Genomic DNA, 24,072 nt, shown 5'->3' with positions numbered 1-24,072 from the left:
ACAAAGGAAGGAGGCGGGACGGGTGGGTGGGCTCATATATTAACTCTGCAATAGCCTCTGTAAGTCATCACAGTGAAGGGGGGGGGGGGGGGGGACGGGGCGGGGCGTTTCACTCGCACGACAAAGGCTCTACAAGGCCAGGACACCTATTTCTGACCCCTGGATTAGAGAACAGCATTACGAGACATTGACACGCGATTTAACGAGTCCTCCAGCCACGAAATCTCCTCCCGAGGTACGCCGACACCCCTGTCAAGTACGAATTTCCACAGATGCTTTCACCACGGAGCGCTGGGGAAAGGCAGACAGTGGGTACCAGAGTATCAGACGTGTAAAGTGTTTGGCCTTTGCAAATAAATGCAAATACATTCCTCGTATAGCAGTCATTTTGGCAATAGTATTAGCAAGCAATATGCTTGGATAACCGATTTCCACTGGTGCCGTTGCAAACTCTTCTTTGTTGGACAACAAAAGGCCATTTGCAGCATTCTGGAAGAGAGAAACAGAGACTCAGGAGCAGGATCCGGTCACGCCAGCGCAGCAGATGCTCAACTAACAGTTTTAAAGCAGCCGTGATACAAAAAAAATGGTTAGAAAGAAAGTAAGTCCCAGCTCTAGGATGATAGGCGCACAACTCCCCTTCTCACACAGTGCTTCTGATTATTTTTTTTAGCACAATATAGTGCTTTTACATAGAAAATAGTTTTTAAAATGTCATTTTTAGAAAGAAAAATGACTTTATGTTTTAGCATAGAGGTTGGCTGGAAAGAGAGACTGAAAAACATCCAACATATCAACAGTTATATCGGGAGCAGAAACCCCAGATAGCAGCTTTGTTTTCCCAAACTGACAGCAGATGCGACTGCTTTATCTTCCCTTCCAGTCCATGGCACATCCTAGGAGACAGCTGGGGAGCAGCTCAGCTCATCTACACATTCCCGCATCCCATTTCAATGCTCCCCGTGGGGACAGTCAGCAATAACTCTCCCAAGTGGCCAATTTGGATTTTGCTGAAGTAAGCCTGTTTCCAGAGCTCAGAAAAAGAATTTCTGACAAATCGTCTCACGTAACAGTATAGTTCTAGAAACCTAAAGTAACCGTGAAGAAGATCATTCGCATAATGAGCATGCCTGGAGCAGCCCAGCTAATCCACAGGCACAAGAAATTACGCAAGCAAAATGCTAACCCTGGAGCAATGCAGGCAGATTTGCCCGAGCCCCAAAATGAAGTACAAGGTCTTACCTGGAAATCATTAATTTTCCTAGTGAGAAGATGATGTGTTCTGAGTCACCTAGAATAACCCAGAAACAGAAGGGTCAGCTTTAAGCCACCATCTGCAACTCAAAACATTCCCGCTGTGTTCCCAGCAGCAAGAAAAGGAAATGTCTAGGAGACAGAAAGCAGCACAAGGGCAGAGAACCAGCAGCCAGGAGGTGCTGCCACAAGACCACAGTCTCTTGCTTCACTACCATTCACGCAACACAAACCACCCTGGGCAGCCATCTGGGAATCACCAGCAACACCTCTCACAGTGAAGCCACTGCACGCTCGCTTCACCAGCAGCCCCACTTCCTCAGTCTGGGACTGGGCTCTGCATCTTCTCGCCCAACACTGGGCTCAATCCCCTGCTTCCCTTAGGAGTCCACATGTTGAGCAGGCAAAACCTGGCACCTTCAATGGAGACATCAACACCAATCTACTGTATCTCCATACTGTGCAGGTGGCACCTTCTGGAGAGTCATGAATCCTTTTTTTTTTTTTTTTTTTTTTTTAATTTGTATGTACAATGGCTGTTGGACATCTCTGCATTACAAAAGATGGTAATGAATTGTTTTGAAGCACTGTTCTTTAGGGAGGGAGTCCCATACTGTATTTTTGACACCTGAACACAATCACCCAACTACAAGAACTAGGAGACCTATCTGTAACCTGTAAATCAGGCAAGCCACCCTTCCCCAAGGCAAGACCCACGGTAATTAAGAGTTTTGAAACAGAGAGCAAGGTAGAAAGTGTCTTGAAGTAAGACAGTGAAGAGCACAAGTTCCTGATGAGTGAACACAGAACTCCCCAGCACAAAACCATACACACAAGCAGACCAGGAAGGAGGTGGCAGAGGTGAATGAGCAGGGTCTGAGGAGCACAGGACACACAGGACACCAACGGAAGCGTGGCAGGTGGCAGCAGTGGACAGCAGGAAGGACAGGCACATCGTCCCCAAGGACTGAGGCAAGAGAGCGGGGACATTTCCCACAGGTGGCTGCCCAGCCTGCAAATGCCCTTAAGAGGGAGCAAGGGACCAGGCACCCAGGATTAACCAAACAGGGCAAAGCCCTTAAAAGGACATCAGATTCTTACCTGCAGATGACCTTTCAAATTGGCTGGCGTTTTATAATCCCCCTTTAAAACCTATGGAAAAGAGAAAACTGGAGTGACCCTTCTGGGGTAGTGGCTCTATGAACACCGGCAAGTCCGCCTCATGAACTGTGTCCTATGTTCCAGTATACCTGAACCAGCTGAAACACCCTGATAGGGGTTTGATCTACATTGTGGTGCTGTACTGGGGCAAAAGCGGGAGGCTTCCTCCTTCCTGACTGTAAGCAAAGTCAGGGAGCAGCATCCTGCTGGGGCAGGGAACTGACACAAGCAGTTCTCTGGTTCCCCCCTTAGACTGCGCGGGGAGAGTATTTTGGTCTTTACCATGACAGTTTTCCAAATTCATCCCAAGTACTTAAAGATCCACATCAGAGACCCAAAATGACACTAACCCTCCCCAGGGCAGATGTTCACCCAAATCACCTGTGTCCTAGAACAGCTCTCAGCAAGCAGAGAGTGAGCAGGAGCTATAAGAGACCAGAGCACTCGGAGTACAGAGCAGCTCCAGGGAACCTCTTCTGACCTTCCAGGTCAGTGCTGCTACTTGCCTGCCTACTCACACTCTATAAATAGTACCACAGGGACCAGTGTCACCCACAGATGTTCCCCTGCTCCCACCAGTGTGACAAGAATGCCTCATCCAAGGGCACCATCACGGGGAGCACGTGGAAAGCTGGGGGAGCTGCAGAGTCCGGACTCAGGCTAGACAGGAACCGGGTCTGCCCCAAAACATGAGAAACTCCCTGTTTAGGAACTGCTGTCTGTGGCTCTACAGCTTCTTCCTTCTAGTTCTGCTCCAAGGACGACTCAATATTCTAAAAAAAAAAACTATCTGCTGGTTTTGTCCAAATGCATTATGAGCCTCCACTTGTTCCTCACAGGTCTGCAGGAGTGGCTGCTGAGCTACAGACAGTGCAATCTGCGAGTCTTTCTGGGGCCAGACCAGCAGGTACAGTGCCTACAGCTATGCACCCAGGTAACATCAGTACACACCAGTGACTGCCACGCCTGGGTTCGACAGTGGAGCTGGATCAGGGAGGGACAGGTCAGTATCTGCCACAACAGCAGAGACTAACACCACCACAAAATTATAGGGAACATCATCAGTTTGAGCCACGCCAGGCTCAATCTATGGCACACATCTGTTTTGAAATCATTTCAGTGTAGCTGCATGCCTGTCATTCCCAGTCTTCCCAAAAGGAAAAGAGTGTTTGTTTTTCCCCTGCTCTTTTCAGATTCAGTTCAGCAGCCTGCTCCGCTCCAGAGGGCTCTGAGGGTGCAAAGACCCAGAGCCCCACGTCAGCACTCCCTCCCCATGGCAGCACCGCAGGCAGACGGCAGCAACACTCACTCTGTGCGTGTTGTTGACAACTAAGGGGTCGGGGTGGCCGTAGTTGGGTGGGTTGGCGTAGGGGTCATAGCCAAGCCTGGCAAGCATCGGTGCAATGTGGGCCATGTCCTGCAGCACATCCCCTGGGATGTGCCCGATCCATTTAGATAATGCCTCCATGTTCACCGGCTTGATAACCTGGTCTGTTGATCTTTCTATCCTGGGAAAAATAATAAAGAAAAAAAAACCACAAACGAAACAAGACACTAAAGTTGTATTTTACACATGTGCTAAGCTCAGAAAGAACAGCCCACAGCTAGCTTCACTGCCACCTCAACATTTTGCTTCCAATGACCAAGACATGCATGCAGCACAAACACTCACAGCCTGCTGGGTATGCCTGGGGCAGTCGGTGTGGGGCAGCCCTGGCACAGCTGCTTCCCACTCACAGCCCTGCTGTGGGGGAGTGGATCTTGGCAGGAGTTTCCACAGTCCCACAGGCTGGGTCCTCCTGTTCGGGGGGGATCCAAACTGTACTGGGGTATGGGTGTTACCGGGACCCCTCTGCTTATTACAGGATAACCATGCTCCCTGCCAGCTGTGCTCCCTGCCCTCCAAACTGCAAGGAGCGAGCCCCTCGCAGATACTGCCACCCCTCTGCACCCTGTGCCCAGCAGGACGCTGGCCTGGGGCGAGCAGCCGCCTGCTCAACTCCAGCCAAAGGAAACCACACCTCACGCAGCAAAGGCAATGTGGTGTCTTAAGAGGGATGAAGTACAACAGGGGCTGCGATCCTGAGCCTTGTGAGAGTGTCCCTGTCACCGACTGCCAAGGTATAGGCAATGCCGCACCGCCTCCTGCAGGAGAGTGTCTGAGGGCAGAGGCAAGCGGAGCCCTGTTGCACACCCACTGCCTTCCCAGAGAAACAGAGCAGCTGCACATCCCACAGCGGCTCCTTGCTGCCCTCATCACAGGCAATTTATATGAAGACTGCTTGTATGATTACCTTACACGACCGATTAAAATTTTGCCAAGTTTGACTTAACCCTCCATTTAGAGAAGAAAAGCATTAAAAGAGAAGAAACTGGGAAAAAGCAAGCACCCCCTGGCACGCTGAGACGGCCAGCCAGCAAGGAGGGAGTGCTGGGGTGTGTCTCCATGGAGCAGGTATTTCTTTTATTCTGCAATACCAGCACCAAACTTGGCAAGAATTGCTGCTCACCACTGAAAGCCATTCATTAGCAGCAAAACTAATTGCGGTAAGGAGGTATTTGAGGACGGGTGAAGAAAAGAGACATTAAGGAGCTCATGTTTCAGAGCAAGAGGGTCTTTTCAAATTAAGAGACCAAGAGAGATTAATAAAACAGTCACCTGGTCCTAAAGTTCTCTCTTGACAAGCTGCTCTGTTGGGTACAACAGATTGCAAGTATTAAAGCTATCTTTTACTCAGAAACACAAAACCTATGGCAGTAAAACTGGATGGGCTGCCACATCTGTCCCTGAAAAGTATGCATAAATACAACCAAAGCATCTTTGCCCCCAGTTTTAGCCTTGACCTGCTTCACGTAATGAAAATGCTCCTTGAAAAGCTGAGACAGGAGCCAAGACACTCACTTGGAAAGCGACACCCCGCCAGGCTTCCCTATCAGCTCCTCGTGGTGCAGCACCGTGTCGCTCCAGGAGATGTCCAGGAACTTCATGATGGCATGCATGGACTGCTCAGGGTGCAGCACGAGCTGCTCGTAGTAAACGGGCAGGCACCGGGACCGCCCGATCTCCAAGCACTGGGAGTACATCACCTCGATGGCTTTGTTCCACTTGGTCAGGCAGTCTCGGTAGCTGTTCAGGTCGAAGCCTGCGATTGTCACTTTCCGTGTGATCATGGAATGGACTGAAGCCCGGCCGTCTCGAACCATCAGGAGGAATTTGGAATTGGGGAACAGCCTGGACAGGTAAACAGAGGACTTCAGCGTGAAGGGGTCCTTGTTACACAAGTACCTGGCTGGCTCACCATGCTTGGCGATCACTTCCAGTATAAAGGCCTGCATAGCGGCATCCAAAACTTGGTCTGTCACCCCTGCTTCGTCCAGGCGCATCTTCTCTCGCCCTGATTTGGACCAGGCCTGCCGCATGGCCAGCACCCGAGGGATGATGCGGGTCTCCTCTCCACAGCGTACCTCAGGGTGGGCATCCAGCATGGCCCTCATCAGCGTCGTGCCGCTCCGTGGGACCCCGCCAATGAATATCAGGGGCATCTCCTTGCTGTAACGGTACTCAACATGGTTGGAGTCCATCATGATCAGCTCCTCGTTCTCAGGTCTCATCAGCCTGTGCCTCCTCTCGCTCAGGACCTGCTGGCACTCCAGGACCTGCTGGCCGAGGTGCAGAGTCACCATCAGGGCGACCACCGAGCCCACCACCAGCAGCACCCTCCTCATGGTGACCCGCATCCTGCTTTCCTCCACACAGGCTGGTGACCACACTTCAGCTTTCAGCTACCAAACGTTCAACCCAACAGGCATCTGCAGAAGAAACACAGCACAGTCAGAGGAGGAGGATCCACAATCCAGCCCAGCCCCTCCGTCACCTCAGCATCCAGCCTGGCTCCTTCAGGACGCTGACACCATTCCAAGCTTTCATCATCTCTTTCGCTTATCAACTTCCAGGCTAGGTACGTTCTACCCAGGAAGTAATTAAAGTCTGTCTCAAAGCACACCCAAAGATATTACTTCTGGACTGTTTGTGTACCCAGAAACACAGGTTTACAGCTGGAGCAAACCTCCAGGAATGTTTCGGAGAGGAGGAGCCATGGGTACCCAGTCAGTCCTAAAAAAATCTTCAGAGATTCCATCCCAAATGAAGCCCAAATCCTCCCTGCAGTTCTCCTTCCTTCCAAAGCACACCACTGTCTTCTTGCTTCTCTCAGCCACCTGTCTCCTTCCTATATTTTCTTTAGTTTCAATGTGCTGTCACAGGGGAGCGGGGAAAGCTAAAATAAGAGAAAACCAAAAGAATCACATGCAAATTTTAAGTGTCCAAGTCAGGAGAGGCAGTTATCCTTTAGAACTAAACACTTTGAGGAATTAAACCATTTGAAGGCTAACAGCAATACACAAAGTCAGTGTTAAACGCCCTTCCTCCAGAGACTGACCTTACATAAAAATCCTTGGAAGACTTCATCCAGCATTAAGATTTTTGGGGGTTTTCTGCATCTTGGTAAAATACCCAGCAGGAAGCCTGCAGTTTCTGCAAGTCCCTGCTCTGCTGCCTACCCAGGAGGGACTCCTAGGAACACTGGCACTGCTTCCCACACCCTCCCCCCACCCCTGCTCCATTTGTGAGCGCAGGTTTTGCAATCCTCCCCTGGGCTCACCCGGGGATTTCAAGTTCTTTGTGATTATGTGGCTGGGGTGGGAGCTGAATAGAGTGGAAGGAACGGGACGTCCATGCATTTTGTTTTGCTGACAGTCCAAAGAACTGCTTCAGAAAAACCTTTTTCTCCTTTCAACTCTTTCCATCAAAGAGCACACTTAGCAGCGGCTGGTGCAAAGCCCGGCTGTGGCAGGGAGCAGGCAGGAGAGCCATCCTGGAGCCAGGCAGCCTCCCTGCCCCTGCCCTGCCTGCCAGCACAGGCTGCCCCAGCACTGGCCGGGTGCTCCAGGACTCGCTCTGTTCCCCTTCCAGTCCCTGACATCCCCCTCCACCTAAACGGACTGGTGAAGCACTCAGCTGCTCACCATCCACCCGCTCTGCTTTTATCCACTTCTGCTCATGCCACCAGATTACCAAGACATGGAGAGGCAGTGCCTCCCTGCCTGCCCAGCTATGTGTTTTCCCACCCCGGCAGCAAAGTAACATCACCACCAAAACTATTTTTGTGGCTTGTTAGCACCAACCTGGCCAATTGCTTGGTTAACATACCAAGGTTAAACAGTTTCAAATGCATGCCCATCTACTATATAAAAGTCAAAAAGTCAAATGCTCGTTTATTTGTTTAGGCATAAATCAGAGGGAACAACAAACAGTGCTAGCATTTTTGCAGCACCAAGCCCAAGAATCAGACCCAATAAAAAGACAAGCGCTTGTTTGCTCCTTCCTGCTACCTTGATCTGTTTCAGTCATGTAAATATATTCAAATGCTCACCCTAAAAATGATTGCAAATGCTGCAAGACCCATTTCAGTGCATGGTAGTTGGAGCAGTCAGGATTTAAGGCCAACTGGAATAATTACGGCTATGCAGACCAAGACAGGCTAATTAGCAGGAAAGATCTGCAGTTTAAAAAGGAGGCTGGGAGCACAGAAGTGCTCTGTTCTTTGCAAAAAAACAGCTTACAGTGAGCATTTCCCACTGAGATGCTCCCAGCATCTCTGGTCCGATCACCGCGGGAGGTGAACAAAGGGACTCACTCATTTTGCTGTGTGAAGCGGGAGGCTGGCTGGGAGCCTGGGGTACCAGCCCTGCTCCGGCAGAACCCGGCGGGACAAAGTGCCGTATCCCTGGGGATCCTGCCTGCCTGGCCAGGGCAGACACACAGCCCCCACCACTGCCCATGCAACACCACCAGCCAGGGGAGCTCTCGCTGCTGTGGGGCAGTGGGAAAGGTAGAGAGGCAGGTGCCAATGGCTGCTGTTGGGAAGCACTGTTCTCCCTCCTGCTGTGCTCTGGACTCTCCCTGCTGCTGCAGCACACCACTGCTCCTGCCAGCAGAACAGCCCTGCTCTGCCTCTTGCATGGCAGCCACGGGCACTGGGAAGGCTGAAGCAGAACAGACTTCTCTGTTGGGATTACCCCAGTGTACCCAGGCAGGCTGAACAAGCATCCGTGAGCATGCTCAGCAGCAGTCTGTTGAGCAACTGCAAATCATTCTGGCTTACTTTCAACTCTTTTGTGCAATCCTCCACCAAGAATTTCCCCAAATTTATGGGGCTTATTGGTCTGTGCTAGAATAGGGATGGATAATTTCCTCCACAGCAAATATTCTGGTGGAAAATATCATGGCATAATTAGGCAGCACAGCTGTCTGATCAGAAACAACCTTCTAGTCCTTCAGATGCCCAAGCTGGCTCTTAGAGCTTTCCACTCCAGTAGGAATTAAGAGAGCTCTCAGGGGCTTCTCTGGCACATCATGGCAGGGACTGAAAAAACACTGCAGCTGGTGACAGGGAGTTGAAATCAAAGTGCCAGCAGACAAGCCTGAGCTGAAGCCCCCAAGTGCAGCTTGGACACTGCAGGACAGGGCTGGGCTGTGACCCACCACCGGGGACTCTGTTCCTGACGGCCATCAGGGCCAGAGCAGACAGCCAGGGGGAGGATGCGAGCTGACAGGGAAGTGACAGCAGAGCAGTGACAGATGTCTACAGGCAGAAAGTCTTCCTTATTTTGCATGCTGATCAGAGATTAGTATAAACAAGGCTTAAACCGTTTCTCGTTAGCTTGCAAAGGCAATATAATATTAACAGAGCATCAGTGGTGGTGTGGACAGACATATGAAATATTCACCAGCTTGCACCCAGCATCACAGAGGAATCAACTGCTCTGGCACATGCCATCCGTACATGCTTACCTTCCCCCGTTAAGTTCATTTTGCTGCTAGCCAAGCTTCATGCTGAAACACAGTTGGCGGCGAAAATACCTAATGGGGAAGAAAAGCCACAATGTTGATTTGTTTATTTACCACACACATCTGTGCACACGGTGATGAGCGATGCTCTCCTCCTGGGCACCTTCCCCTCCCACAGACACTCCTGCCCACAACCTCCCTCTGAGCCCCGGGAAAAGGTGGTCCACTGGAGCCGGGGTCCCAGCTCATGGTCACGGCACGCCTGGGACCTGGCCACCCACCCCGAGGCACCAGCGTTCACAGGGCTGAGCCAGAAGGCGACACTAAGGGAAGCGGGGAGGCAGCTGCTCTTTTAGGAAATGAAGTCTCCTGGAAGAGAGAAGCCTCAGAGGGACAAGAGCAGCTGGGATGTTTAAAACTCAGGGGAGGGGGGGACATGGACAGACAGGCCGAACATGGCACACTTCCATCACACACAAGCGACCGGCACAACAGCCGGTCCCAAAGGAAGCAGCTCCAGGCTCCAGACTCGCCTGCCACAGGCTTTGGTACAAACGTTGAAATCAGGAAAAATCAGACTATAGTCAGAGTCCCCAGACCAGTAACAGGAAAAGGAGACGGGGCCCAGAGGACTCCCCAGGCCTGGCAGGTCACGCTTATACCTCCAGGTGAGGTCAGGAGGACGCCAGCCTCAGTGCTAGCAGCTGCCCACGCTGCCAAGAGCTCCCCAGCTCCAGCCCAAGGAACAAAGCTCTCTCCAGCCTCACCACCCACAGAGGAAACATCACCAGCCGCTCACAGCTACCCTTCAGGTAGGGAACAAACACCCCCTCATTGGCCATTGGCCTGGACACCAGGTTTTCCACAAGGACACGATGCCTGCACCCACAAGGACTGCACCCATCCTGGGGAGCCCAGCAGCTGCCCACACCGCCTTAGCTGAAGCTGTCCTGCAAGCACAGAGCACCCTGGTGACAGTCCGCCAGTGCTGGGGTCCTGCCTGCATCCCGCTGGCGGTGCAGCAGCCGTGTCCCTGCAGGACACCCTCCTCCAAGCAAAGAAGGGCAGCGGCAGAGGGGACCTGTCCCAGCAGGGCTGCGGGTTTCCAAGCAAAGCTGCTGTCCAGGAAGCTCTGCTGCAGCGGAGCACCCTGAGCGGCCAGGACCCGATGGGCAGGCAGATGGCACTATGCTCCGAGGGTCACAGCATGTGCATGGGACCACAGGCCTGTCGTGGGGCTGCTGCAGCTGGGCCCTTCTTACAGTCAGTCCCCCCTTGATGCACGACAGTGCCCTGGCCTTGGAGGATGTTTTTGAGAACATTTCAAGTATGGACATTAATTGTTATTCCAGCCACCCGCAAGTCTCCTCCTCTCCTGCCCAGCTGCCATCAAACGTCACACAGCCCCTCCACTTCAGCACTAATTAGAAACCAGAGGGAAACTCCACCCAGCATGAACTTTGCAAGAGCTTATCTGCAGTGCATGCATTGCCTTCCTTCCCTGCAATGCTTGCCGCTCAACCCTTGCCTGGCCCCCATCAACCACAGGATTTCAGGTCTGGACAAGGCTGCAGGTCCGCGGAGCAGCAGCTGCATCCCTGGATATGCTTCTGCAGTGCTACGAATGAGCCGGTGCATAGAGCAGCAGTGGTTTAACAGCCCAGCCCCGAGCCACCCTGCTCCGGAAACGGCTCCAGCTCTTGCCCGTGCACACAGCCACACACACACGCTTGCAGACTTCCTTCCTGATGCTGTGCGGCATGCCACTGCGCGGCTGCACAGCCGGCCGGGCAAACACCGCAGCTGACTGAGCACCGAGTGAGCATGAACCAACTGCAGCCTCCACGTCCTCCTTCACCTGCTGTTGTGAAACGGGTAAACCACCACTGCTGCCAGAGAGCAGCTCTGCGCACCGGCTGGCGGTGTTGGTGCAGCCAGGACCACCAGCGCGAGCGAGCCGTGCCCCATCTGTAGTGATGAAGCAATGTCTCAAGTCCATTTTTTAAAGCAGCAAACTGTTATAAACAAACAACAAACTGAGTTTCTACGAGAAGCTCCCTATGAACAAAACTTGCATTTTTCTTTAAACCATTCCCAGAAATGATTGCTATTAATTGCAGCGTCCCCAAAAGACATAGGTGTGGCTTGGAAAATTTTAGCTCACATCATTGGTGCTTAATAAAAGGATGAGGAACTGCTAGACGTCTTTGTGGTGGAACAGCAGCAGAAGCTTTGGTTAGCAAGAAACACCCTTATATATCTAGCTCACATCTTTACAAATCAGCAAAATTTAATTACTTAATTGATAGTCTCCAGTTAATTCACACACAGCATGCAACACAAAAATAAACACAGCTCACCTGACGGTGACTGCTGCTGTCCCAACCTGAGCACAGACAAACTACCCACCCAGAAGCACTGTCACCGCTGAAGGCAGGCGTGCTTCCCCCAGTCTCTCCTGGTAGCAACTTCAAATGTGTGTTTCAAAACACCCGATGACTCCAAGGCATCTCCCTTAGCCGGATAGAGATGTTCACGTCCTGAGGAGGCAGCCGCAAACAGGAGAGGGGTCAACAAGCCCCAGGAGAAGAAAGCCGGGAAGAGCTGGCAGGGGCTGACAGCAAGAAGCGGGAAGGGATGGGCTGCTGGCACGCAGACGCACAGGGTGTTTCTCCATCTCAGTTTCAAATCAGCCTGAGTGAAAGCTGATCAACACATTTTAAAGCATTCACCAAGAGAGCGATGAGCAGCCCTGGAAAGCAGCAAGCACAGAGCAAGCACTGATCTCTGCTTGCTGCTGCGTGCCCACAGAGGCTGCCAAGGGGACGGCCGAGGTTCATCCAAACGCAGCGTCAGCCCCGTTGCACAACCCACAGCTCATGCCTGTCCCAGCACAGAAAGGATCCATCCCCCTGGGGACGGCCAGCCCGTGGGAGCGGGGTCCAACCTACAGTGCAGTTTGCTGCCCACCCCAATCGATACTACAACCACTCGCAGCAGAACAGGAGCTTTGTACAAACCTCTGCTGGAGGTGAGCAACAGCCTGAGGCTCCAGGCCATGAGAGAAGAGACCACTTTTATGTGCCTGAAATTAAGCTGTCTGGCACTCACAGCACTCAAAAAAGAAGTTGTTTTCAGGCCACCAACTGGCAAAAAGAGCAACATCGACAGCAGAATGGTTTTTGCTTATGAAAGCTAAAGATTCACTGCAGGCCACAAACCCAGGCACATCTACAGGAATCCGAAGCCAATCCCAGTAAAAATACATGGATTTTAGCGCACTTCAGGGTTATGCGTCCCTTTGAAAATTCTCAAATAGAACAAACAGCACCATGGTTTGCATTTGTACCACCAACATCATCCCAAGTAAACTTGGAAGAAAGAGTCAAAAGACTTCAAGAATGAGTGCTTAAGCACACATCTTAGCACCCAAATCACAAGGAGGGTGTTTATGCTTGCATCTTAGCACCAGCCGCTCTGCTCAACTCCACAACAGCTGCAGGGCACGCCAGCACTGCCACACTTGTACCTCCTGCCCCATTTCCTTTCAGTTAGGCACTCCCAACGCCATGCGCCAGGCCAGAGTCCCTGCAAGGATGCTGGTTCCCGAACATTCCCTCTTCACCTTCCACTGCAGAAGGGGCTCGCCGTGGCTCCAGCAGCTCTGCTCAGATGCTGAAGCCACCCCAGCAGCTGGACATGAGGGTCTGGTGGCACAACCCACCACCATGGTGCAGCTCCCAGTCCTCAGCACGACCACAACTACTGCATTCCTGCAGCCTAGAGGTCACTGGCTCGGACCTGCAGGGGCGAGGGGGTTTCACAAAAGACCATTTGCCTCCCAAAGCATAAAGCCCTTCTCTAGGAGGAGATGGGGGAATTTATTCTCACTGCTGAGTATTTAGAAAAATAAATGAGCAGAATCTGATGCTCCAAGGATTAAGGCAGTGCACACCAGCCTTAAATACAGCCTTTCTTGCTCAGAAAAGCCTGCAAGGTAGAAGACCTGAGCCACACAGTGCAATCCCAGCCAAGCAACCCCACACACCATCCCTGGAGAGCCTGGCCAGGGATGCATACTGAGTGCGCCAGCCTGCTTTAACAGACTCTAAATCACATCAACAAAGAATCAACAGACATTTCACAGCACAAACGTACTGTTTGTTTATTGCCTCAAGGCTCTTATGATTAGAAAAACATTTTATTATCCTGCTTAATACTACAATGTCCCTGAAATAATAAAAATCCCACCAATTTACACCATCTTCACTCTGCCCACCTCTCATTCCAAGCACAGCAATGGCATTTTATTGTCCGGCAATGAAACCCACAGCATCCCCTTCTGCCAACCTCTCCATAAGGCAACAGACTTTGTCTCAAACTGGCTTATTAATTATGAAACACCTGAAGTGAAAGCTGCTGGCAGAAGGCAGTGATGGAGGCACCCACCCCAGCAACGTGGCACAAGCCACCATACCCACCACAGCCCAGCAAAGCTCCAGCAAAGCCAGGAGGGAAGGGCCTCGCCATGTCCCCTCCTTGGCTCAAGGAGCAGACAGGAAGCACAGCTGCCATTGGAAGGACCAAGCCAAGCGAGGGGGTACAGGCAGGGAAGGGAGGACACCCCTGCTGCCCTGGGCCAGAGCAGAAGGTATGTCTGTGACCCCCCAGCGATGGATGGGGCCACCTATCAGATCAGTTTGGTCTTCACTATGAAAGCGCTTGCGCTGAAATGGAACTGGAGCTCTGCATTTCAGAGGAACGCTTCTGACTTTTAATCAACCCACAGCTCCAATTCACAGAGCTTTAAGTTTTCTTAATTACTCTGCAGTCGCTGCCACAGGGGGACAAAGGCAAAGCCAGCGCAGGTGCCACGGCACACACGGTGACAGACAGACGAACACTCCCATGCTTGCTCCTCTTGCGGCGCCCTGACCATTGGCCCCGTGGTCCTGCTCCCCCAGCCCAGAGCTGGTCAACACGGGTCTCAGGAAGCATGGAGCTGTTCCCCTGCTTCTCCCCCTGCCTCCGACCGACTGGGTCCCTCCAACTCCCACCCCTGGCCCAGGGTAGGTCCTAGAGAACCCCCTGGAGAGGGGCACAGGGGGAGCTCACTGCTGCAAACACGACTCTTCCCTCGCAAATCTGAACAAAGATTCCCCGCGTGAACGTGGGTGGTCACAGCCCACCATACAACAGGGAGAAAAAGAAGTCAGAGGAACTGCTAGAAAAAAACCCTAAGTGTCTTAAAAAAAATATTTTCTGAATCCACATGTCAAACCGTAAGTCTCAACAAGCTCCATTCTTGCAGACACAAAGATTAGGATTTGCAAATAAAAGGTTGTTTCTGCAAGAGAAACCCCAAAACCTCAAATTTGCTTAAGAAAAAAAATCAAAATATTTTATTTCCCCATGCAGCAACACCAGGCATCCCCAGAGCTAAAGGTACTGACTGAGGAGAGGGTAACACAGAGAGGCACACTGCACACCCCCTGGGCGGTGAGGTGGGGAAGGAATGCTGCTGTACCCTACCTCCCTGCAGCCCCTCGCTGCTCGTCCCTGCCCTGTTTCCTGCAGCTCCCGGAGCTGTGCAGCCCTGCGGGTACATGGTCCTGAGCACAGACCAGCCCCCACATCTACATCGCAGCCCAGCCGGGCTCAGCACACCAGCTGCCACAAGAGCAAGCGTTTGGCATTTTCACAAAGCCAGTAATTTTGGGAAGGACAGAGAGTGCTGCCCGGCACCGACTTCAGCAATGTGTGAGTGAGTACGTGGCCTCCCACTTGATATGGCACAAAGCCCGTGTGCCTGCACAGCCCCCAGCAAGGACGTGCAATGGCCTCCCACCAAGCCCTGGAGCAGGAGTCCTTCTTGTGAAACTGTGGATGGAAGAAAAGGAACTGGGTCCTTCTGAGACGTGCTGCTCTGTGCATGGCGTGGCTGACCCGTAAGACAAATTACCCCAGACAGCACACAAGTGCTTTGTGGCTCGGTTCCTGTCCTCAGAAGCCCAGCTGTGAGCCCTGGGTCCTCTGCTGCCATTCGCATGCGCAAATGCTGGGCCACCGAGGGCTGCCTCTGCATGCTGTCCTTCCCCTGCATGACACCCGTCCCTGTGCTCTCCCACCCCCCTTCAGCGTGTCCAGGCACAGACGCTGCCAGAAATGGTTGCTCATGCCACAGGATCCACCCCCAGCACCAAGCAGGAACGCGAGCACTGGAAAAATCCCAGCTGCTTCTCCCTGCCCCACTACAGCAGTCTGCAGATGGCAGTGGCTCCGACAAGCCGGTTGCTATTTCTCAATGGAGAAGCACCTCGAGGCCACAGCCACTCGTGGACTCCCCAGTCTCGATTTGGGCTCACGCGACTGGGAACGTGCGATGGGAACCAGCCGCTTGCCGCTTGCTTAACCTCAGGGTGCTGTGGATTGAGCAACCCTCTGCTGCTATCAGTGGTTTGTGTTTGCAGACCCTGCGAGGGGACTTGGGGTGGCTGCTCTGCACGCTGCACAGCTCGGAGGGGCAAGGCCAGCCCCAGGCAGCATTGCCAGCCCGTGCTCCTGCCTGCATCTGCACTTCGAGGCCAGCAGAAAAGAACAGACGGGATGAAAAGGGGGGCAAAAGCCCCCAAAAAATCGTTCACCTTTAGGAAAAACCATTGTTCACCTCACCTTCTTTGAAGAGAATCCCTGCAATAGGGGAGGCATGCAGGGGTTTAGGAGAAATGTGCAGACTAAAGGCTTACAAAACAGTACAAAACAAAGCAGGCACACAAGAACACAGCAAGCTTCTCCCACTGGCCCGCACGCTCATTGCCTGCAAAATCCAAAGTGAAACATGCTCTGTTGAGGCACGAGGCTGAGGCTTCCTAAATGCATCACAGAGTCGTCAGAAGATGCATCTATAAGGTGCCAAATAAAACCACTTGCTGGGTGTTTGTTTTCTCTCTCCAAAAATGTTCTTGACAGTCACTGCATTTTATAGCGCTCCTGCCACCCCGCACATCCCCTGAAGGATCAGCTTATCTGTAATGCAAACTGCCTTTGGAAGTATTTTCTTAAAATAGCAACAGAAATTACTAATACAGTTTTTAAAACCTACAGGCAGAGAAGGGCAGTGACACAAGTGTGCCCATCCTTCTGCTGAGCCCACCAGCAAACCACACCCTGGAAAGAACCCACCAGCAGCTCCCACCTCTGCACCCCCAGCCTGGGACATGTCACCAGCTCCAGTGTGCAGGGCACAATCCTGCCCGTATCCCCCTGCAGCAATGCTCCTCGACACCAGCTGCAGCACTGGCTCTGGATAATGCCAGGAAGGACCCATGCAGCATGGTGCGTGGCTCAGCGGCTGCCGTGGACACGGTGCTGCTTGCCCCAGGTGAGGGGCTTTCAGCTCTGCACGGGAACTTGAAGCACAGTGGTGGCTGCCTTGCCTCAGGTGACATGCCATCAAATGTTAAGGCATGGAAACTGGCTCTCATGGTCGGGTCCTAGCAGCGACGCTCCGGCCTTCAGGGAAACGCAGAGCTGCAGGCAGCAGCCAGCCGCTGCTCCCCTGGAGAGCAGCGCTGCTCCCCCAGCACACATACAGCCACAGATGCAACTTGCAGCGATGGAGAAAGCTCAGTGCTCTGGACCAGAACACCAGGCTGCTGGGGGGGTGTTCGTCGGTGCACCAGCAAGATCCACCAGCCCCTTCCAAAGTCCCCTGCCACAGGTTCACGCACAGATCACGAGGTGGTTACAAAGGTCAGCGCTGGAAATCGCCCCCCTATTTGAGGGGCTGCCTCCCCTGTGTGAGCACCCTGCAGAGTCTTGGCTCTCTCTGCGGACAGCACAGCACGTCTGCTCCTGCCAGGTGCCACATGCAGGCGGCCACCAAGCCCAAGCTGCAGTCAGGCACGCTATTACAAAACCCTGCTTGGAGGAAATGTTTGAACCTGCGTTGGCACTTGACAAGCTCCCCACGAGCGCGCTGCAGTATTCCCAGAAAAGCAACGTCAAATTTGGAAACCTGTTAGCACAAATCATTTTATCCTCTCCACTCACCCTTGCTCGGTACCCGAGCATGAGGGAACAGCACAGCTGTGCAGAGGGGGGACTCGCCGCCCATACGTTAAGTACAAGCAGCTGGTGGGGCTGGGCTCTGACTCGCAGAGGAAGACACGTGAAGGGGTTTCAAGCTGTGAGATATTTTTTGGACAGAGCCTGAGCATGGAAACACACACAGCGAGGGACAGGACAAAGGCCCGCACAATGCAACCCATACCCTCCCTGTGGAAGACTGTGGCCCAGCTCACACTGCTGGCAGTGGCAACACGCTGACAGCAGCACCAGGGACTGTGACCTGGCCACGAGTCCCAGGGAATTTGAACGGCATGGATCTCACATCCCTGACATGCAGCACCGCAGGGCAACAGCCCAGTGATACACTGGCACAGCCAGGAGTGTGTGCGAGGCACCAACGCAGCCACTCAGGAGCATGTCTGCAGCCCCCTGCCATGGGGCCCGCACCCCGCGGCCGCCCAGCAGAAGCTGCAGCTGCTCAGACCTCAGCTGCTGCAAAACCCCTTCGTGCCCGAGGTTGAGGCCAAGGCTGCCCGAGACCCGCAGGCACAGCCTGTCACCGAGCACTGCTTGGCCAGGCCACCGTGCCACCGGCGGGCACGCTCGCCCCAGCAGCAGAGGGCAGCCCCGACGGCGCGGCTCAGCCCTGGGTGCGGGGATGGCCAGACAGCCCTGGCCCGTGGGTGCCTCCTGTGGGCAGCGCGCCTGAGCCTGCTCCCCACGCTCCCCGTGTTCCCCACGCTCCCCGCCGCAAGGGTAACGGAGAGCACGGCCTGGTCTGGGCTCCCACGGGCACGGGGGGGCCCTGGGGCGAGGGGAGTGTGCCAGAAGGCACTAACGAGGGGGAAAGAAAGGTACATGGCACACCCTACTCTGAGCACCCTGCACTGCGTGCTGTGCACCAGGCACCCTGCGCTACCGTCCACGCACCGTGCGCCCAGCACCCCGCATCGCCCGTGCACCCAGCATCCCACCCTGCTCCACGCACCGTCCGCTCTGCACCGTGCACCGCTCGCCGCGCACCTTGCAGCGGCCACCTTGCAGCGGCCACCCGCCGAGCACCCAGCGCTGCCCGCGGTGCCACCGAGCAGCGCCCGCCGTGCAGACCCGCCGCTGTCACCTGCCGGCCGGCGCCGCGGCGGGCAGCGGGAGGGGGGAAACCGTGCCGGGGGCGGGCGGCGCAGGCGACACATGCAGCCCGTGCGGTGCCGTGCCGTGCCGATTCACCCCCTCCCTTCACTTACCGGGGCCGCCGCCGCCGCCGCCGCCGCCGGCCCGGAGCGGCGCGAGACGCGGCGACGTCACGCGCACGAGGGGCCGGGATCCCCGCGCCGCGCACCGCCCCACTGCGCATGCGCGCCGCCGCCGGCGGGTGACACTGGAGGGGGGGGCACCCGACACGCGAGTGCCCGGGACACGCGCGACACCGCCGTGGCCGCGCAGCCCCGCACCACCGCCACGGTACCCGCGCCGGCAGCGGTCACCCCCGCCCCGGCGAGCCGCGGCGTGCTGCGGGCACGGGGCGCGGCAGCGCTGCCGGCGCTGCAATCAGCGCGATCGTAAATTAGCGAAGTGGGAGCGAATTGGGAGAGCGGGAGAACGCCACTGAGGACGCCTCACCGGGAGGGAACGGGGATGGGAGAGGGTGGTGGGGAGGGACAGCGTCCGAGGGGGAAAAAAAATAAACCTCGCTGTGAGTGACTTGGTCACGGATTGACTGCAATTAGTGCTGTTAATTATTTACCGCTTAGGTGGATGCCACTGCGTGTGGCTCACACACCTGCCTCGTGGCATGTACCCACTGGCAAGGCCCCCTGCGCCACCACCACCCCGCAGGCACAGAGGGAGCAGGGAGCCCCCCCCATGGTGCAACCACTCCTGGGATGCCCTGAGCCCCCGCAGCCGGGAGAGGCCCCACAGGGGCTGGAGGAGCCTCCCGCCACCCGCTGTCCCATGCATGCTCCTCCTTTCACCAGGATCCCCCCCGCTGCAGCCCCAGTGTTGAGGGGATTCCTGCCCGAGTGTGGTTCCCCTGGGAAAATCACCCTCCACGTCCCACCCGGCTTCCAGCGCAGGGCTGGCGCGGGGCAGGAGAGCAGCGCCAGCTCATGCACCACGGACTCCCCAGCAGCTCTAGTCTTCTGGGTTTTTTTAATTTGCCTCACAAGGTAGAGTACATCCAGGGAATGTGCAATGTACAAGGAAAGTGCTGAGCAGGCGAGTGCGAGGGGAGGCGGGGGTGCCCCACGGGGCCCAGGACTCGTAGCTAGCAGGCGGCACGCTCAGTCGGAGGGTGCGTCGGGGGTGACGAAGGTGCCCTTCTGGTCCCACTGCATGTCCCGGATGCGGCGGATGGACTGGATCTGGGGTTGGAAGGCAGACCACTCGTTCCAGTGTCGGAAGTCTCCAGTCTCAAAGAGGTACTGGTAGCCTCTGTAGCCAGGATATTGGTACCCCACCCAGCTGCAGGGAAAGCAAACAGAGGGCACCTGAGTGGGGTCGGCCACTACAGGCAGCAGTGACATGGCCGGCACGCTCTTGAGAAGCCAGCAGAGCCCCCCTGCCTCCCGTGTGCTGGGCGCGAACCCCTGGGTGACAGGCTATGCCACCAAAAACAGCCATGTGGCACTTTCTGGGCACCCGAGAGCCCCCTGTGGGTGCTCAGGACCAGCAGGCAGCAAGCTGGGGCACAGGGGAGGACAGGGAGCCTGGCAGGAGGCAGCCCCTGCTGCAGCCCGGCTTACGTTCCACTGGGCACCTGCACGCTGCCCACACGGTCGCAGAAGCCGTAAGCCCAAAGGCTGGGCACATCGTCCTCCTGGATTTCCATCTTGTTGCCCTTGAAGTCAGCAGACTCGTACAGGGAGATTTTGTGGTCCTCAGCCTCCTGGGGAAGACAGAGGGAAGGTGCTGGGTTGCACGGCCAAAGCCCTGGAGCTTGCTGCAGGGAGACATCGAGCAGCACAGATCCGGCCCTGGCCAGACCCTGCTGGGTGCCTTCCAATCCTGGACCACTCACCATTTTGATGGGACGCATGGACATGAAGCAGTCACTCCGGTAGCTGCTAGACCAGGTGTCCCAGCGAGGGTACTCGCCCTTCTCCAGGATGAACATCTCTCCGCGCATGTTGGCCTGCTCATAGGCCACCCAGCTGGGGAGAGGGGTAGGACAAGACAGTGGGTCAGACACCACCCAGAGCTCCATTCCTGCTCAGCCAGCCTGCAGGGTTCCAGACCTGGGCTCTCAGCACCCAGAAAGGCTGCGGGTGTCAGGACTGGTCCCACCATCCTGCTCCCATCTTTCCCCCAGCCTAGACACTGTGGTATGTGCAGAGCCGGTGGCTGATGTGAAGCAGCGAGCCAGCAGGCTCTCAGCTCAGTGCTTGCTGGTGCATGCATTCAAGGCCTGCAGCAGACACCAGTGTGCTCGCAGTGCTCCCCTTTCTCAGCCCAGGGAGCGGCAGGACCCCAAGGCAGCTTTGACTGTTTTCCTTCTTGCACCACCAAGCCTGAGCCAGGGCTGCCCTAGCTGTCGGATCCTGGCACGCTTGCACGCTTCACTGCACCAGCGTCAGCCAGAGCTGGCATTCATCCCACTACCAGGATGCGGGCACTCAGGGCTTATTCAGCTGCAATGTCACCTCTTCAGAAATGCCACGAAGGTGTTGCTGTGCTATGAATGTCACAGGCTCTGGGCTCCAAAAGCCCTTGGGAGCAGAACAGCCCTGCACTTGCTGTTTCACATTTCTATGCAACACGGGGCTGTTTCTGCCGATGCCCACAGGTATTTTCCTGATGGCAGGAGATGTGTTCTAGTGCCATAGACAGCGTCACCTTACACTGACTTCTAAGGCTCAGCTTCACTGATTTTATCTTCCTCTACATACATTTTTGGGCACAGAGTCTCAGCAGTGACTCTCAAGAACACTCTGAGAATTGAGGACCCCAATGACACATGTACCCTCTTCTCCAAGTTTCACCCTTTCTGTATCTAGTGCAGCTTCCCAGGCATCCCACCCAAGCTCCTTTGAGGCTGCTCCATCCTCTTTCATTTCAGTAAGAGCTGGATATTCTGGGTTCCTAATAAAAAGTTATCACTGGTGCTACAATGGTGTCATTCAAGGTGACCACAGGTCACCCTGCCCAGTCCCTCAGTGCTGCTGTCAGGGCAAGCTGTTTCCCATGCACACCATCCCCACACACCCCCACCCCCGGCAGCACTCAGACCCCCTGGCTGTCCCGCTGCTGCCAGGCTGCCTTCCCAGGCACGGCATTTCCAGCCGGGTGCAGCCACGGGCAGATGCTCTTTCAACATAAAGATCATCTGTCTGCTCTGTTATCTGGTTTGGTGATCATTTTTGTCCCTGCCTGTGTCGACTGTTCCCATGGCTTTCAGAGCTTCCCAGCCCTTTCATCACTGCTCAGCTGCTGGGGTGCAGGCAGGCGTGTGGGGCCGCCTGCCTGCCTTCCCCTGCCCGCTCCAGTTTTGTCTCCACGGTGGTCCTGGCCACCAGCCTGGTCCAAGGCACGTGCCTTGTTTCACCCTGGCTTCTCTAAAATCTATAGGTCTCCTGCATTTCATGGGCAGCTTCAGGTAGCAGATCTGATGGACACATTTCCTTGGCTTTCAGCTTTGCCTCTAGTGCCCTTGGCTTTACAAATGACCCTGGCGTCCTTCCCACCTGCCCACATCATCCTGCCCTCCTTGAAGGAGACCCGGGGTCCCCAGCTCTGTTCCTGTGCTGGTTCTGCTCCGTACCCTGCCTGGGCTGCAGGGAAATACCCTGCATGTCACACTGCGCCCAGGGCTGCTCCCCAGGACCACATCTCCACCTCCCCGGGGCATCCCCAGGGACATGGTCCCTTCGTGGCTGGGGTCACTTACGGTCCAGAGGTGACGATGACACTGCGCACCCGGTCGAAGCCACGGTCCCCCAGGTTCATGCACTCAGTGGTGAACTCCATCTGCCTGCCCTGGAAGTTCTCCTGCTCAAAGACGATGATCTGGGAGCAGAGGGGAAGGGTTGGACAGGCACAGGCATGCTCGGGGAGGGCAAGGCAGCGCTGTGTGTCTCTGCACGGACCCTGCACACACAAGCCCACTGCCCCATGCAACCACCTTGAATCTCCAAGGCTTCCTGCAGGTTTTCAGGGCTGGTGCCCAGGCAAGCCGAGCTGCGCTTTGCTTGAGCAGCCCCGTTCAACATGAGCTGAGCACAGGAAGATCCCCTCCTGACAGACATCCCTGCTCAGAGATAGCCTCATCCTGTGCTAGGTTTTGCTGCTGCAAAGCCATGTCTCCCTGTGCCGGTGCCCACGTCGGGTCCCAGCTGGGCTGGGAAGGAGGTGCTTTTCCAAGAGCTGCATCCGCGCTGTGGCCTTGGCTGCCTGGCATGTGCAAAGTGTCACTGGGGCCCTCACATCATTTGCCCCTTGTCCCCAGCCCCAGCGCAGCACCTTGGTGACACACTGCCCTGGTGTCACTGCGTGTTTCAGTGCTGGCCCTGTCACTCACAGCCTCCTCCTCCACCCCCCCACCCCCCCGCAGCACTACAGGACACCCGCCCGTGACTGGAGGGAGCAGGTGACAGCACCCAGCCCTGACGCCATGACCCAAGGCAGAGCATTTCCAAAGCCTGCGGTCCCCAACAAGCCATCCCAGCCAAGGGGCACCTGGAGCATTCCTCCTGCAGCAGCCCCACAGGCAGCTGCTTGAACCCTGTGGCAGATGAGCCTGTGCCCCTGGGAGGGACAGAGCAAGGAGGGACAGCATCATCTGCGCTCCCCTCCTGCTCTCGGAGCAGGGGTCCTTCCCCCTGGGATGCCTGCGATCTCCTCCTGCTGACCGCCCCAGGGATGCTGCCACCATCTCTCAGCCCCGGACCGTGTCCCTGTGTGTGGGGAGCAGCAGGGCTTACCCTGAAGGCTTCTGTGGAGGGCTCCTCGCCCTTGCTGTTTGTGATGGGAGCAGGGTCGAGGGATGGAGTTGGCGCAGGGGCTGCCTTCTCCTTCTCCTCCGCAGCCTGGCCAGGAGCAGCGGGTTTTGTGGTCTCAGACATCGTGGTGTTGGGCTCAAGTCTGGAACAGGGCACCAGGCAGAGTTGGCAGCAGCAGGTTAGAGGGGAGGCATGGATGTGGGCACCCACCCCCCACCCCAGCTCTTGCCCTGCCTCGGGGATGGTTGCATCAGGATGGGGGGGCTCAGCAATGGGGTGGGTGGCTGGGGCTGGGAGAGGAGCTGCAAGGGGGAGTTCTCTGGCAGACACAGGCAGGGGGTCCTGCCTTCACCAGGAGGACTGTGGGAGGTCTCAGGTATCCACACTCTCCTTCTGTGGTCAGGAGAGCCCTGAGCATGATCCTACCACTGCAGGGGTGCCCAAAGCAGCCCTGAGCCCCAGTGCCTGGTGGCTCCCTGCTCTCCCTGGCGAGGCTGGGGCCTGATGCTGCCCTGGGTGCTGGGGCCATCCCGCACAGGGTATGCCTGGGAGCCTGGCTGGGCACCGGGGCAGCGTGTGAGGGGGTGGGAAGGGGACAGCCCTGGTTTGCTGAGGCCCTCCAGCAGGCATTCTGCTGGTAGCTCCGCAGGTGTCACCAGCAGCTGCTGCGGGAGCGAAGGGTGGTGGGATGCTGAGCACCGGGACTCTCCCAGACATGGTGACCACAGCGGTGGCCATAGCTGAGACCCTGCGTTTCCCTCTCCCCACCTCGGGTCCGGCTGCAGCCCGGTGCCCGGGGAC

The 24,072-nt window shown here is 55.7% G+C and overlaps 2 protein-coding genes across 4 annotated transcripts; both read right to left on the bottom strand.

Annotated features, from left to right (window-relative positions):
* Positions 1–86: 86 nt before the first annotated feature.
* TPST2 (tyrosylprotein sulfotransferase 2) lies at positions 87–18,662 on the bottom strand. Of its 3 annotated transcripts, none has more exons than XM_055711943.1 (7): positions 18,580–18,662; positions 9,269–9,337; positions 5,318–6,225; positions 3,725–3,923; positions 2,356–2,406; positions 1,243–1,291; positions 87–489 (listed from the first exon to the last, which is right to left on the bottom strand). In XM_055711943.1, the coding sequence occupies exons 3-6, from the start codon at positions 6,151–6,153 to the stop codon at positions 1,262–1,264; spliced, it is 1,116 nt and encodes a 371-aa protein (XP_055567918.1). In that variant the 5' UTR covers positions 6,154–6,225; positions 9,269–9,337; positions 18,580–18,662; the 3' UTR covers positions 87–489; positions 1,243–1,261. The 3 variants fall into 3 exon arrangements, with proteins under 3 accessions (XP_055567918.1, XP_027661830.1, XP_005439613.1); XM_027806029.2 differs by lacking the exon at positions 18,580–18,662 and adding an exon at positions 18,324–18,542; XM_005439556.4 differs by lacking the exon at positions 18,580–18,662 and adding an exon at positions 11,675–12,080.
* Positions 18,663–19,505: 843 nt separating this feature from the next.
* On the bottom strand, positions 19,506–23,397 carry CRYBB1 (crystallin beta B1). Its single transcript, XM_055721727.1, has 5 exons — positions 23,254–23,397; positions 22,221–22,339; positions 20,348–20,487; positions 20,080–20,272; positions 19,506–19,798 (listed from the first exon to the last, which is right to left on the bottom strand). Exons 1-5 carry the CDS (start codon positions 23,392–23,394, stop codon positions 19,618–19,620), a joined length of 774 nt encoding a protein of 257 aa, XP_055577702.1. The 5' UTR covers positions 23,395–23,397; the 3' UTR covers positions 19,506–19,617.
* Between the last annotated feature and the right edge of the window lie 675 nt (positions 23,398–24,072).

Source organism: Falco cherrug, chromosome 1, assembly GCF_023634085.1.
Source record: "Falco cherrug isolate bFalChe1 chromosome 1, bFalChe1.pri, whole genome shotgun sequence".
Lineage (NCBI taxonomy): Eukaryota > Metazoa > Chordata > Aves > Falconiformes > Falconidae > Falco > Falco cherrug.
This window is presented reverse-complemented; position numbering and strand designations above follow the sequence as displayed.